The sequence below is a fragment of the Procambarus clarkii genome, chromosome 63, assembly GCF_040958095.1.
Source record: "Procambarus clarkii isolate CNS0578487 chromosome 63, FALCON_Pclarkii_2.0, whole genome shotgun sequence".
Taxonomy (NCBI): domain Eukaryota; kingdom Metazoa; phylum Arthropoda; class Malacostraca; order Decapoda; family Cambaridae; genus Procambarus; species Procambarus clarkii.
The window spans coordinates 6,535,033-6,551,174 of record NC_091212.1 but is presented as its reverse complement, the minus strand read 5'-3'; the positions used below and the strand labels follow the sequence as shown (position 1 = coordinate 6,551,174).

The window sequence follows — 16,142 nt, the reverse complement described above, 5'->3', positions numbered from 1 at the left end:
GGCCGGGACTTGGGCCCCTGGTAAAGTGGTACTTACAGTGAGGCCAGGGACTTGGGCCCCTGGTAAAGTGGTACTTACAGTGAGGCCAGGGACTTGGGCCCCTGGTAAAGTGGTACTTACAGTGAGGCCAGGGACTTGGGCCCCTGGTAAAGTGGTACTTACAGTGAGGCCAGGGACTTGAGCCCCTGGAAGGCGTCTCCAGCGATGTTGGTAATCTCATTATTGCTCAGGTCTCTGAAACGTAAGAAATACAACCTATTATTATCACCACTACACTCTCTTATTACAACCATCTTCATATACAGTTACAACCATCTCCATTTAACCCTCACTTTCCTTGCGGATACCTCGCGGATACCTCACGGATACCTCGCGGATACCTCACGGATACCTCGCGGATACCTCACGGATACCTCGCGGATACCTCGCGGATACCTCACTGTTACCATACGGTGATTCCGAGGATCAATGTCCTCGCTAAAAACAGGCCTCCTGATCGGTGGTCTGATCAACCAGGCTGTTGGACGCGGCTGCTCGCAGCCTGACAATATCAATGAACCACAGCCTGGTTGATCAGATATCCTTTAGAGGGTGTTTACAAACTTCTCTTTCTGAACGCTGTGAGAGCTACTCTGCACATCCTGCCATGCCTCCTGGGGCTCATATGTGCAGGTTTCGGACCAGCCCCTCCTAATATTTACACACATACACACATACACACATACATACATACATACATACATACATACATACATACATACATACATACATACACACATTTAAAAATGCTTCATTGGGGTTGACTGTACTTTGGTCTAGCTAAACTTGAAGACGAATCATCTCTGCCCCATTACATGTCGGGTCCCTTGAGTGCACTCAAGCCCCAGACGTGTAAATATTGACACACTTAGCCCTTCAACCTGAGAGGGACCAAGCCAAGTGTACTCCACAATTCTGAAAGAATAACTGTTTAATCAGTGTGATATTTTCGATATCTTCGTATCGTGAAAACTGGAGAAATCGCTGGAGATATTGAGGGTATTTTAACACCTCATGGTGGTCCCAGGTGGGTGGTCCCAAGTGGGTGGTCCCAGGTGGGTGGTTCCTGGTGGCTGGTCCCAGGTGGGTGGTTCCTGATGGGTGGTCCCAAGTGGGTGGTTCCAAGTGGGTGGTTCCAGGTGGCTGGTCCCAGGTGGGTGGTCCCAGGTGGGTGGTTCCAGGTGGCTGGTCCCAGGTGGCTGGTCCCAGGTGGGTGGTCCCAAGTGGGTGGTCCCAGGTGGCTGGTCCCAGGTGCGTGGTTCAAGGTGGCTGGTCCCAGGTGGGTGGTCCCAAGTGGGTGGTCCCAAGTGGGTGGTTCCAGGTGGGTGGTTCCTGGTGGCTGGTCCCAAGTGGGTGGTCCCAAGTGGGTGGTCCCAGGTGGGTGGTCCCAGGTGGATGGTCCCAGGTGGGTGGTCCCAGGTGGATGGTCCCAAGTGGGTGGTCCCAAGTGGGTGGTCCCAGGTGGGTGGTCCCAGGTGGGTGGTCCCAGGTGGATGGTCCCAGGTGGGTGGTCCCAGGTGGATGGTCCCAAGTGGGTGGTCCCAAGTGGGTGGTCCCAGGTGGGTGGTCCCAGGTGGGTGGTCCCAGGTGGATGGTCCCAGGTGGGTGGTCCCAGGTGGATGGTCCCAAGTGGGTGGTCCCAAGTGGGTGGTTCCAGGTGGGTGGTTCCTAGTGGCTGGTCCCAGGTGGCTGGTCCCAGGTGGCTGGTCCCAGGTAGCTGGTCCCAGGTGGCTGGTCCCAAGTGGGTGGTTCCAGGTGGCTGGTCCCAAGTGGGTGGTTCCAGGTGGGTGGTTCCTGGTGGCTGGTCCCAAGTGGGTGGTTCCAGGTGGGTGGTCCTAGGTGGGTGGTCCCAGGTGGGTGGTCCCAGGTGGGTGGTTCCAGGTGGGTGGTTCCTGGTGGCTGGTCCCAAGTGGGTGGTCCCAGGTGGGTGGTCCCAAGTGGCTAGTCCCAGGTGGGTGGTCCCAGGTGGCTGGTCGCAGGTGGGTATATAGTATATAGTGTTATAACCTACTCAAATCCCGTAAGTACAGAGAATTGGATCACCACTACAATTTTGTCCCCATTGCTTCTGAGACACTCGGCGCCTGGGGTAAAAGTACCATTTTTTTTTTTAAAGAACTGGGTTCTAGGCTATTTGAAACAACAAGAGACCCTAGAGCTGCCAGCTTCCTTTTCCAGCGCCTCAGCGTGGCGATACAGAGGGGAAATGCTCACTGCATTCAGAGTTCCTGCCCGCCATCTGAGGAGCTGGAGGAACTCGAGTTTGAGAGCGTCCTAAGAGGTGATCTTTTTGAGGTTATTTCGGGGCTTAGCGCCCCCGCGGCCCGGTCCTCGAACAGGCCTCCTTTGTGTTACACACCTCCAGAAAGCAGCTCGTAGCAGCTGTCTAACTCCCATGTACCTAATTTACTGTTCGGGGAACAGGTGCATTACGGCGAAAGAAACTCTACCCATGTGTTTCCGCCTCCACCGGGGATCGAACCCGGAACCTCAAGACTAGGAATCCCAAGTGCCGTCAACTTAGCTGTCAGGCCCCTAGAAAAGGGGAGAGAAGGGAGGGGGAGAGAAGGGAGGGGAGAGAGGGAAGGAGGGAAGGGAAGGAGAGGGAGAAAAGGGCCTGAGGGGGGGGGGAGGGGGCGTATCCTAGAGAACATAGTGTTTCCCCTACACCTGTCAACAGGTGTAGAGTGTGTGTGGAGAGTTCGAGCCCCGTCTAACAGCCTGGTTGATCAGTCCAGCAACCAGGAGGCCTGGTCGACGACCGGGCCGCGGGGACACTAAGCCCCGGAAGCACCTCAAGGTAGCCTCAAGGTAGGTAGCCCGTAGAGCAGAGTCTGGCAGAGTCTGGGTTGTGGACTTGTGGAACCAATTACCGCGTAACATAATAGCAGCAGGAGCCCCTTGATTGTTTCAAGCGTAGGTTAGACACATAGATGGATGAGTCTAGGTGGATATAAATAAGAGCTGCCATACGTATGGGGCCTTTATAAGCCTTCTGCTGTTCCCTTGATGCTTAGGTTCTTATGTTCTTCACGCTGTTCTTCAAACAATTCTGTTCAAAAGAATAATTTACGATGAATTTAGTGAGAGTGCACTTAGGCCTCCACAACACACACACACACACACACACACACACACACACACACACACACACACACACACACACACACACACACACACACACACACACACAATTACCTAATTGGTTGCACAATTACACAATTAGGTGAGTACACACACACACACACACACACACACACACACACACACACACACACACACACACACACACACACACACACACACACACGTCTATAAACCACACTGTTGGTTTATAGATTCATTCCTCTCAATGTTTGCTGACGACGCCAAAATTATGAGAAGGATTAAGACAGAGGAGGACAGCTTGAGGCTTCAAGAAGACCTGGACAAGCTGCAGGAATGGTCGAACAAATGGCTGTTAGAGTTTAATCCAAGCAAATGTAATGTAATGAAGATAGGGGTAGGAAGCAGGAGACCAGATACAAGGTATCACTTGGGAGATTAAATACTTCAAGAGTCCGAGAGAGAGAAAGACCTGGGGGTTGATATCACGCCAGACCTGTCCCCTGATGATCATATCAAGAGGATAACAGCAGCAGCATATGCCAGGTTGGCCAACATAAGAACGGCCTTTAGAAACTTGTGTAAGGAATCTTTCAGAACATTATATACCACATATGTCAGACCAATCCTGGAGTATGCGGCACCAGCATGGAGTCCATATCTAGTCAAGGATAAGACTAAACTGGAAAAGGTTCAAAGGTTTGCCACCAGACTAGTACCCGAGCTGAGAGGTATGAGCTACGAGGAGAGACTACGGGAATTAAACCTCACTTCGTTGGAAGACAGAAGAGTTAGGGGGGACATGATCACCACATTCAAGATCCTCAAGGGAATTGACAGGGTTGATAAAGACAGGCTGTTTAACACAAGGGGCACACGCACTAGGGGACACAGGTGGAAACTGAGTGCCCAAATGAGCCACAGAGATATTAGAAAGAACTTTTTTAGTGTCAGAGTGGTTGACAAATGGAATGCATTAGGAAGTGATGTGGTGGAGGCTGACTCCATACACAGTTTCAAGTGTAGATATGATAGAGCCCAATTGGCTCAGGAACCTGTACACCTGTTGATTGACAGTTGAGAGGCGGGACCAAAGAGCCAGAGCTCAACCCCCGGAAGCACAACTAGGTGAGTACAACTAGGTGAGCACACACACACACACACACACACACACACACACACACACACACACACACACACACACACACACACGATCTAACAGAGGAGGTAAGCTTAAGAAACAACAAAACTAGAAAAGGTCCAAATATATACAACAAGGCCGGTTCCCGAGCTAAGGGGACTGAGCTATAAAGACTGACAGAAGCACCCCTCACTGTGCTTAACCCGAACAAATTCGAGTTAAACTTCAAGAATACCTGGACAAACTGAAGGAATGGTCCAACAAATGGTCGTTAGAGTTGAACCCGAACAAATGTAATGTAATGAAGATAGGTGTAGGGAGCAGGAGGCCAGATACAAGGTATCATGTAGGAGATAAAAATTCTTCGAAAATCCGAGAAAGGAAGGAAGATGGTAGACATAATAACGACATACGACATACTAAGAGAGATTGACAAGATATGTAAAGCAATGTTCATCTTAAGGAACAGAAGAACGCGAATCAGGAACAGGGGACGAGTCACAGGGATGCCAGAATGAACTTGTTCACTCCAAGAGTCGTAAACAGACTAGTTGAAGAAGATGTTGAAGCCATTTTGATACACAACTCTATATGTAAATATGCTTAGAAAAATCGAGTGAAAAAACCGTCACTACACTGAACCAATGATGGTCGAAAGGCGGGGCTTGGGAGCAGTTGCTCAACCATGGAAGCTCAACTAGATGAGACCCATTAGGTTAGCACACACAACAACCTACAGGAGTAGAAGGCCAAGATACAAGATTATGGAAGTCGAAAGCCTTCAAGAATCAGGAGGAGAGGAAGATCTGAGGGTTGATATCCCACCAGACCTGTCCCCTGAAGCTCATATCAAGAAGATAACATCAGCGGCGTTAGGCTAAGTTGGCCAACATAACAACTGTCTTTAGAAACTTGTGTGTAAGGAACCATTTGGAAACTTGTGTGTAAAGAACCATTCAGAACCTTGTATACCACATATGTCAGACCAATCTTAGAAAATGCAGCTCCGGCGTGGAGTACGTATCTAGTCAAGCGTAAGACTAGATTTTAAACGGTTCAAAGGTCTGCCATACCCGGGCTGAGGGGTATGAGCTACGCGGAGAGACTACGGGAACTGAACTTCACGTCCTTAAAGGAGAGAAGAGTTAGGTGAGACGTGATCACCATTATTACAAATTATTTTACTGTAGTAAAATAACAATTGTAATTATGTAATTAAATTATGTAATTGTAATTAAAATATTGTAATTATGTTAGGAGAGAGAGAGAGAGAGAGAGAGAGAGAGAGAGAGAGAGAGAGAGAGAGAGAGAGAGAGAGAGAGAGAGAGAGAGAGAGAGAGAGAGAGAGAGAGAGAGAGAGTGTGTGTGTGTGTGTGTGTTTGTTACACTCCGTCTTACACACCAACCATTATTGATCTCTGCGTCTCAAGTGTCGAGGATATGACGCTGTTGACCACTTAATATATTCTCCGATCAAAAATGCAAGAGTACAAACAGTCCAGTATTGACCAAGACGCATATGGCCAGGGGCGCCCCTCCCTCTCCCTGGCCAGGGGCGCCCCTCTCTCTCTCTCCCTGGCCAGGGGAACCCCTCTCCCTCCCTGGCCAGGGGCGCCCCTCTCTCTCTCTCCCTGGCCAGGGGCGCCCCTCTCTCTCTCTCCCTGGCCAGGGGCGCCCCTCTCTCTCTCTCCCTGGCCAGGGGCGCCCCTCTCTCTCTCCCTGGCCAGGGGCGCCCCTCTCTCTCCCTGGCCAGGGGCGCCCCTCTCTCTCTCTCCCTGGCCAGGGGCGCCCCTCTCCCTCCCTGGCCAGGGGCGCCCCTCTCTCTCTCTCCCTGGCCAGAGGCCCTCCTCCCTCTCCCTGGCCAGGGGCGCCCCTCTCCCTCCCTGGCCAGGGGCGCCCCCCCCCCTGGCCAGGACCTCGTGTGAGTTAACTCCCCCCCCCCACCTCCCCCCCCCCAACACACATATAATATACGATATACAATATACAATATTCCAGGCAAAAATGGAGAGCAGAGCAAGAGTTACGGCGAGAATATTAACACCCAGCGGCTCTAATTTCGCCTGGTGAATTAGTGAGCGGGCGGGGAGTTACGGCCCCCTGGCGGTAAGTCCACGAGTGAACGGGCTCACGGAATCAATTGTCCAGCTGGTCGTAAGTGTGCGCTGGACTTAACGTCCTGCATGGTTTTGTCCGGGGCCACACCTGTCACCACTTCTCTAATTCAGGCACTATAACATGTATGTATATGTATATATATATATATATATATATATATATATATATATATATATATATATATATATATATATATATATATATATATATACAACTTTAGAACACTTTCCCACCAGGAGACTCGAACCCTAGCCAGCACAGAAGCCTTCCAGCAACTGGCATAACAGGTACGCCTTAACCCTCTGCACCACCGCTCAGACCCTTAAAAGAGATGGTAATTTCGGAGTATTTAAATACCCCAAAGATCAACACCTCCCAAGAGCACCAGAGCAAGTGAGGGGTCATTTAGACGTTAATTTCATCAAGTCCCTGTTAATATGGGAAGACACAGTGTCTCTGCTTAAGGCACAACTCTCCTAAACACGAGAGTTAAGTATACAACTTTAGAACACTTTCCCACCAGGAGACTCGAACCCTAGCCAGCACAGAAGCCTTCCAGCAACTGGCATAACAGGTACGCCTTAACCCTCTGCACCACCGCTCAGACCCTTAAAAGAGATGGTAATTTCGGAGTATTTAAATACCCCAAAGATCAACACCTCCCAAGAGCACCAGAGCAAGTGAGGGGTCAAGAGCACAGAAGCCTTCCAGCAACTGGCATAACAGGTACGCCTTAACCCTCTGCACCACCGCTCAGACCCTTAAAAGAGATGGTAATTTCGGAGTATTTAAATACCCCAAAGATCAACACCTCCCAAGAGCACCAGAGCAAGTGAGGGGTCATTTAGACGTTAATTTCATCAAGTCCCTGTTAATATGGGAAGACACAGTGTCTCTGCTTAAGGCACAACTCTCCTAAACACGAGAGTTAAGTATACAACTTTAGAACACTTTCCCACCAGGAGACTCGAACCCTAGCCAGCACAGAAGCCTTCCAGCAACTGGCATAACAGGTACGCCTTAACCCTCTGCACCACCGCTCAGACCCTTAAAAGAGATGGTAATTTCGGAGTATTTAAATACCCCAAAGATCAACACCTCCCAAGAGCACCAGAGCAAGTGAGGGGTCATTTAGACGTTAATTTCATCAAGTCCCTGTTAATATGGGAAGACACAGTGTCTCTGCTTAAGGCACAACTCTCCTAAACACGAGAGTTAAGTATACAACTTTAGAACACTTTCCCACCAGGAGACTCGAACCCTAGCCAGCACAGAAGCCTTCCAGCAACTGGCATAACAGGTACGCCTTAACCCTCTGCACCACCGCTCAGACCCTTAAAAGAGATGGTAATTTCGGAGTATTTAAATACCCCAAAGATCAACACCTCCCAAGAGCACCAGAGCAAGTGAGGGGTCATTTAGACGTTAATTTCATCAAGTCCCTGTTAATATGGGAAGACACAGTGTCTCTGCTTAAGGCACAACTCTCCTAAACACGAGAGTTAAGTATACAACTTTAGAACACTTTCCCACCAGGAGACTCGAACCCTAGCCAGCACAGAAGCCTTCCAACAACTGGCATAACAGGCACGCCTTAACCCTCTGCACCACCGCTCAGACCCTTAAAAGAGATGGTAATTTCGGAGTATTTAAATACCCCAAAGATCAACACCTCCCAAGAGCACCAGAGCAAGTGAGGGGTCATTTAGACGTTAATTTCATCAAGTCCCTGTTAATATGGGAAGACACAGTGTCTCTGCTTAAGGCACAACTCTCCTAAACACGAGAGTTAAGTATACAACTTTAGAACACTTTCCCACCAGGAGACTCGAACCCTAGCCAGCACAGAAGCCTTCCAGCAACTGGCATAACAGGTACGCCTTAACCCTCTGCACCACCGCTCAGACCCTTAAAAGAGATGGTAATTTCGGAGTATTTAAATACCCCAAAGATCAACACCTCCCAAGAGCACCAGAGCAAGTGAGGGGTCATTTAGACGTTAATTTCATCAAGTCCCTGTTAATATGGGAAGACACAGTGTCTCTGCTTAAGGCACAACTCTCCTAAACACGAGAGTTAAGTATACAACTATATAAGTTGTGCCTTAAGCAGAGACACTGTGTCTTCCCATATTAACAGGGACTTGATGAAATTAACGTCTAAATGACCCCTCACTTGCTCTGGTGCTCTTGGGAGGTGTTGATCTTTGGGGTATTTAAATACTCCGAAATTACCATCTCTTTTAAGGGTCTGAGCGGTGGTGCAGAGGGTTAAGGCGTACCTGTTATGCCAGTTGCTGGAAGGCTTCTGTGCTGGCTAGGGTTCGAGTCTCCTGGTGGGAAAGTGTTCTAAAGTTGTATACTTAACTCTCGTGTTTAGGAGAGTTGTGCCTTAAGCAGAGACACTGTGTCTTCCCATATTAACAGGGACTTGATGAAATTAACGTCTAAATGACCCCTCACTTGCTCTGGTGCTCTTGGGAGGTGTTGATCTTTGGGGTATTTAAATACTCCGAAATTACCATCTCTTTTAAGGGTCTGAGCGGTGGTGCAGAGGGTTAAGGCGTACCTGTTATGCCAGTTGCTGGAAGGCTTCTGTGCTGGCTAGGGTTCGAGTCTCCTGGTGGGAAAGTGTTCTAAAGTTGTATACTTAACTCTCGTGTTTAGGAGAGTTGTGCCTTAAGCAGAGACACTGTGTCTTCCCATATTAACAGGGACTTGATGAAATTAACGTCTAAATGACCCCTCACTTGCTCTGGTGCTCTTGGGAGGTGTTGATCTTTGGGGTATTTAAATACTCCGAAATTACCATCTCTTTTAAGGGTCTGAGCGGTGGTGCAGAGGGTTAAGGCGTACCTGTTATGCCAGTTGCTGGAAGGCTTCTGTGCTGGCTAGGGTTCGAGTCTCCTGGTGGGAAAGTGTTCTAAAGTTGTATACTTAACTCTCGTGTTTAGGAGAGTTGTGCCTTAAGCAGAGACACTGTGTCTTCCCATATTAACAGGGACTTGATGAAATTAACGTCTAAATGACCCCTCACTTGCTCTGGTGCTCTTGGGAGGTGTTGATCTTTGGGGTATTTAAATACTCCGAAATTACCATCTCTTTTAAGGGTCTGAGCGGTGGTGCAGAGGGTTAAGGCGTACCTGTTATGCCAGTTGCTGGAAGGCTTCTGTGCTGGCTAGGGTTCGAGTCTCCTGGTGGGAAAGTGTTCTAAAGTTGTATACTTAACTCTCGTGTTTAGGAGAGTTGTGCCTTAAGCAGAGACACTGTGTCTTCCCATATTAACAGGGACTTGATGAAATTAACGTCTAAATGACCCCTCACTTGCTCTGGTGCTCTTGGGAGGTGTTGATCTTTGGGGTATTTAAATACTCCGAAATTACCATCTCTTTTAAGGGTCTGAGCGGTGGTGCAGAGGGTTAAGGCGTACCTGTTATGCCAGTTGCTGGAAGGCTTCTGTGCTGGCTAGGGTTCGAGTCTCCTGGTGGGAAAGTGTTCTAAAGTTGTATACTTAACTCTCGTGTTTAGGAGAGTTGTGCCTTATGCCATATATATATATATATATATATATATATATATATATATATATATATATATATATATATATATACACGACTACTCTTGCGCCTTTTACACCTATTCTCTCACCCGTGTTCATCTACTCGGTGGAGCACTGTAGCGCACTGTGATACCTGGTTGATACCTGGTTGATGGGGTTCTGGGAGTTCTTCTACTCCCCAAGCCCGGCCCGAGGCCAGGCTTGACTTGTGAGAGTTTGGTCCACCAGGCTGTTGCTTGGAGCGGCCCGCAGGCCCACATACCCACCACAGCCCGGCTGATCCAGAACTTCTCTTAGAAAACCGTCCAGTTTTCTCTTGAAGATGTCCACGGTTGTTCCGGCAATATTTCTTATGCTCGCTGGTAGGACGTTGAACAACCGCGTTCCTCTGATGTTTATACAGTGTTCTCTGATTGTGCCTATGGCACCTCGGCTCTTCACTGCTTCTATTCTGCATTTTCTTCCATATCGTTCACTCCAGTATGTTGTTTTTTACTGTGTAGATTTGGGTCCTGGCCCTCCAGTATCTTCCAGATGTATATTATTTGGTATCTCTCTCGTCTCCTTTTTCTAGTGAGTACATTTGGAGGGCTTTGAGGCGATCCCAATAATTTAGGTGCTTTATCTCGTCTATGCGTGCCGTATATGTTCTCTATATTCCTTCTATTTCAGCAATCTCTCCTGCTCTGAAGGGGGAAGTGAGTACTGAGCAGTACTCAAGGCGGGACAACACAAGTGACTTGAAGAGTACAACCATTGTGATGGGATCTCTGGACTTGAAGGTTCTCGTAATCCATCCGATAATTTTTATGGCTGACGTAATATTTGCTTGGTTATGCTCCCTAAACGTTAGGTCGTCAGACATTATTATTCCCAAATCCTTGACATGCTGTTTTTCTACTATGGGCAAATTCGATTGTGTTTTGTACCCTGTATTATGTTTCAGATCCTCATTTTTGCCGTACCTGAGTACCTGGAATTTATCACTGTTAAACATCATGTTATTTTCTGCTGCCCAATCGGAAATTTTGTTGATATCTGCTTGTAATTTTTCAATGCCTTCAGCAGAGGTAATTTTCATGCTGATTTTTGTGTCATCTGCAAAGGATGACACGAAGCTGTGACTAGTATTTTTGTCTATATCTGATATGAGAATAAGGAACAGCAGTGGTGCAAGGGCTGTATCTTGAGGTACAGAGCTTTTAACTGCGCTTGGACTCGATTTTATTTGATTGACTGTTACTCTTTGTGTTCTGTTCGACAGGAAATTGAGTATCCAGCGTCCTACTTTACCAGTTTTTCCCATTAACCTCATTTTGTGTGCTATCACTCCATGGTCACATTTGTTGAATGCCTTTGCAAAGCCTGTGTATACAACATCTGCATTTTGCTTTACTTCTCTCTCTCTCTCTCTCTCTCTCTCTCTCTCTCTCTCTCTCTCTCTCTCTCTCTCTCTCTCTCTCTCTCTCTCTCTCTCTCTCTCTCTCTCTCTCCCTCCCTCCCTCCCCCCTCACCACCACAACCATTACAACTCTCACCACAACCCCCACCACAACCATCACCACCACAACCCACACCTCAGCCACCACAACCACCACAACCCCCACCACCACCACCACCCCCCACCACCACAACCCCCACCACCACCACCCCCCACCACCCCCACCACCACAACCCCCACCACCACCACCACCACAATAACCACCACAACCCCCACCACCACCACAACCACCCTTCACTCTGAATCCTTCTATCCTCGTCAGACCCAAACATCCAACTTTAAGTTGCTTCAATTTAGTGAGCGTTCTTCAGACGCTAACATAAACACACACAAACTTGAGATATTTGCTACAACTTAAGTTACGTCTTACGAAGTTATTTTAGTTTGAGATATGAGGATTAAGTGCTCGTTGTTGCCCCCAGATGGCGCTGATAACAATGCATGAGGGTAGGCATTGTTTAACGAGCTCCGTCCAGCCCATTGGTGTCCACGCCTCGTTACCAAGGCAGGGGTACTGGGCATGTCTGCCCCCTGCCCACCGGGCATGACCCTGAATAGCATTTAGGCACGTAGCACTTCTACATGACCCAAAGTCAAGCCTGGCCTCGGGCCGGGCTTGGGGGAGCAGAAGAACTCCCAGAACCTCATCAAGCAGAAACACTGTGAAGGGTTATGTCCCTTATGTGTAGTGGAAGCGTGTTGAACAGTCTCGGGCCTCTGATGTTGATAGAGTTCTGCATATCCTGCCATGCCTCTTGGTCTCATGTGGTGTTATTTATGTATGCAGGTTCTGACCAGCCCTTCTATTATTTTCCATGTGTAAATTATTATGTATCTCTCCCGCCTGCGCTCAAGAGAATAAAGATGTGCCTGAGGCACAAATAAAAAGGATATCGACAGTAGCGTACTCTACACTGGCAAAACTTAGAACATCATTCAGAAACCTAAGTAAGATGGCTTTTAGGGCGCTTTACACTACCTGCGTAAGACCAGTCTTAGAGTATGCCGCGCCATCATGGAGTCCCCACCTGAAGAAACACATAAGGAAACTGGAAAAGGTTTAGAAGTTTGCGACGAGGCTCGTCTCAGCGTTACGAGGGATGGGGTATGAAGAGTCATTACTGTAAACAACCGATGGCTTGAAAGGTGGGTTCCAAGAGTCAGTGCTCGATCCTGCATGTTGTTGTTTAAGATTCAGCTACTGGGAACTAAATGTTCCAAGTAGCACGGGATATGGTGAGCCCGTGATGGACTTACCTGACACAGGAGCGGGACTGAAAACTGTCGATCCTGCAGACACAAATAGGTGAGTACACGCACAACAGTCTGGGACGAGGAAGACAGCAATAGGAACTCTTGAACAAAGGAGACAAAGCCAAGTTGATACACTCAAACGTCGGCCTCGAGGACTACACAACGACCACACGAGAGAGAGAGAGAGAGAGAGAGAGAGAGAGAGAGAGAGAGAGAGAGAGAGAGAGAGAGAGAGAGAGAGAGAGAGAGAGAGAGAGAGAGAGAGAGAGAGAGAGAGACAGAGAGACAGAGAGACAGAGAGAGAGACAGACAGATAGAGAGAGAGAGACAGACAGACAGATAGAGAGAGAGAGAGAGAGAGAGAGAGAGAGAGAGAGAGAGAGAGAGAGAGAGAGAGAGAGAGAGAGAGAGAGAGAGAGAGAGAGAGAGAGAGAGAGAGAGACAGAGAGAGACACAGAGAGACAGACAGACAGATAGAGAGAGAGAGAGAGAGACAGAGAGAGTGTAAGACAGCACCACCAATGGTCTTGTCAGATAACAGAGGTGCCACCAACGCTCTTGTAAGATAACAGAGGTGCCACCAATGCTCCTGTAAGATAACAGAGGTGCCACCAATGCTCCTGTAAGATAACAGAGGTGCCACCAACGCTCCTATAAGATAACAGAGGTGCAGGGATACTCACACGCGTCTCAGCTTCCTGAAGGGCGCGAAGGCTCGACTGGGCACCTCTGTGATCTGATTCTGTTCCAGCCGCCTGTTGTGGGGGGGAGACGACGGTCAGTGGTGGTGGTGGTGGTGGTGAGGGGTGGTTGTGGTGGTGAGGGGGGTGGTGGTGGTGGTGGTGGTTGTGGTGGTGAGGGGGGTGGTGGTGGTGGTGGTGGTTGTGGTGGTGAGGGGGGTGGTGGTGGTGGTGGTGGTTGTGGTGGTGAGGGGGGTGGTGGTGAGGGGGGGTGGTGGTGGTTGTGGTGGTGGTGGTGGTGAGGGGGGTGGTGGTGGTGGTGAGGGTGGTGGTGGTGGTGGTGAGTGGGGTGGTGGTGGTGGTGGTAAGGGGGTGGTGGTGGTGAGGGGGTGGTGGTGGTGAGGGGTGGTGGTGGTGAGGGGGTGGTGGTGGTGGTGATGGTGAGGGGGTGGTGGTGGTGATGGTGAGGGGGTGGTGGTGGTGAGGGGGGGGTGGTGGTGAGGGGGTGGTGGTGGTGGTGGTGAGGGGGTGGTGGTGGTGAGGGGGGGTGGTGGTGAGGGGGTGGTGGTGGTGAGGAGGGGGGTGGTGGTGAGGGGGGGTTGGTGGTGAGGGGGTGGTGGTGGTGAGGGGGGTGGTGGTGGTGGTGAGGGGGTGGTGGTGGTGGTGAGGGGGTGGTGGTGGTGAGAGGGGGCGTGGTGGTAGTGAGGGAGGTGGTGGTGGTGAGGGAGGTGGTGGTTGTGGTGATGGTGAGGTCGGGATGGTGGTGGTGAGGGGGGTGGTGGTGGTTAGGGTGGTGGTGGTGGTGGTGGTGAGGGGGTGGTAGTGGTGGTGATGGTCAGGGGGTGGTGGTGATGGTGAGGGGGTGGTGGTGGTGGTGAGGGGGTGGTGGTGGTAAGGGGATGGTGGTGGTGGTGAGTGGGGGGGTGGTGGTGGTGGTGAGGGGGGTGGTGGTGAGGGGGGTGGTGGTGGTGGTGAGGGGGTGGTGGTAATGGTGGCGAGGGGGTGGTGGTGATGAGGGTGATGAGGGTGGTGAGGGTGGTGGTGGTGAGGGTGGTGAGGGTGGTGGTGGTGGTGGTGGTGGTGGTGAGGGTGGTGGTGGTGAGGGTGGTGAGGGAGGTGGTGGTGGTGGTGAGGGGGGTGGTGGTGGTAATGGTGAGGGGGTGGTGGTGAGGGGGTGGTGGTGGTGAGGGGGTGGTGGTGGTGGTAATGGTAGTGAGGGGGTGGTGGTGAGGGGGGTGGTGAGGGGGGTGGTGAGGGTGGTGGTGGTGGTGAGGGAGGTGGTGGTGGTGAGGGAGGTGGTGAGGGGGGTGGTGGTTGTGAGGGGGGTGGTGGTGAGGGGGGTGGTGGTTGTGAGGGGGGTGGTGGTGAGGGGGGTGGTGAGGGGGGTGGTGAGGGGGGTGGTGAGGGTGGTGGTGGTGGTGAGGGAGGTGGTGAGGGGGGTGGTGGTTGTGAGGGGGTGGTGGTGAGGGGGGTGGTGAGGGGGGTGGTGAGGGGGGTGGTGAGGGTGGTGGTGGTGGTGAGGGAGGTGGTGAGGGGGGTGGTGGTTGTGAGGGGGGTGGTGGTTGTGAGGGGGGGTGGTGGTGGTGGAAGTAGGGGGGATGTGGTTGGTAGCATACATATAATATATATATTTGGATGGTGGAACAATACAGTATAATTGTAAATAATATATAGTGATGGATGGTGACATTATGGTGAACAATATATATGGTGATGGATGGTGATTACAATGAACAATATAATTATGTATGGTGACTACTATAGTGAACAATATAGTGATGAATGGTGACAATATGGTGAACAATATATATGGTGATTACAATGAACAATATAATTATGTATGGTGACTACACGGGGTGAACAATATGGTGATGGATGGTGACTACAGGTCTGGTGAGGAGAGCTTACAGTGAAGAAGACGTGAGGCAGGAGCCCTGAGGCAGGGGCACCCAGAGCCGGAGCCCTACACCAAGAGTACACACACACACACACACACACACACACACACACACACACACACACACACACACACACACACACACACACACACACACACTAGTGTACTATCATGTGTACAACTAGTGTACAGGAATCTATTCACCAGTTGATTGACAGTTGAGAGGCGGGACCAAAGAGCCAAAGCTCAACCCCCCCGCAAGCACAAATAGGTGAGTACTGGTGTGTGTGTGTGTGTGTGTGTGTGTGTGTGTGTGTGTGTGTGTGTGTACACTCCCCGGACCAATTACACACTACTAACCAGCTCCGTAAAGACTCATCAGTAAGAGTCATCAGAGATAGCGATGACCTTTGACCTCACGGCCTCTAAGGCCGTCCTCATCGCGAAAAAAAAAATGTCACCTTGTTTGTTGTTGTTTAAGATTCGCTACTTGTAACAAAAAGTTCCAAGTAGCACGGGCTATGGTGAGCCCGTTGTGGACTTAAATGTCCCCAAACACATCTTCGTAACGGCCCGTCCTGTGCTGCCACAGTGTCTCTACTCCATTGTTACACCAAGATCCAATTAATTATAAGAATGGGTGCTACCTCATACCTCATTTACTACCCCTAAACTACCTACTAAAAGGGGTAGAACCCCTTTTCTCTTTTTTTTTTTTTATAGAAAATGAAACAGCCTACCTGATATGTTAACCAGACCCCACATTAGAAAGTGAAGGGACGACGACGTTTCGGTCCGTCCTGGGCCATTCTCAAGTCGATTGTGAATGGTCCAGGATGGACCGAAACG

The 16,142-nt window shown here is 50.0% G+C and overlaps 1 protein-coding gene across 1 annotated transcript in view; it reads right to left on the bottom strand.

Annotated features, from left to right (window-relative positions):
• Positions 1-158: 158 nt before the first annotated feature.
• The window catches only part of LOC123751064 (protein slit-like), a 758,079-nt gene continuing 742,095 nt past the window's right edge, over positions 159-16,142 (bottom strand). The window contains exons 9-10 of the mRNA XM_069308639.1: positions 13,400-13,471; positions 159-234 (exon numbers count right to left, since the gene is read on the bottom strand). Coding sequence (XP_069164740.1) covers positions 159-234; positions 13,400-13,471 — 148 coding nt within the window. The remainder of the gene's footprint in view (positions 235-13,399; positions 13,472-16,142) is intronic.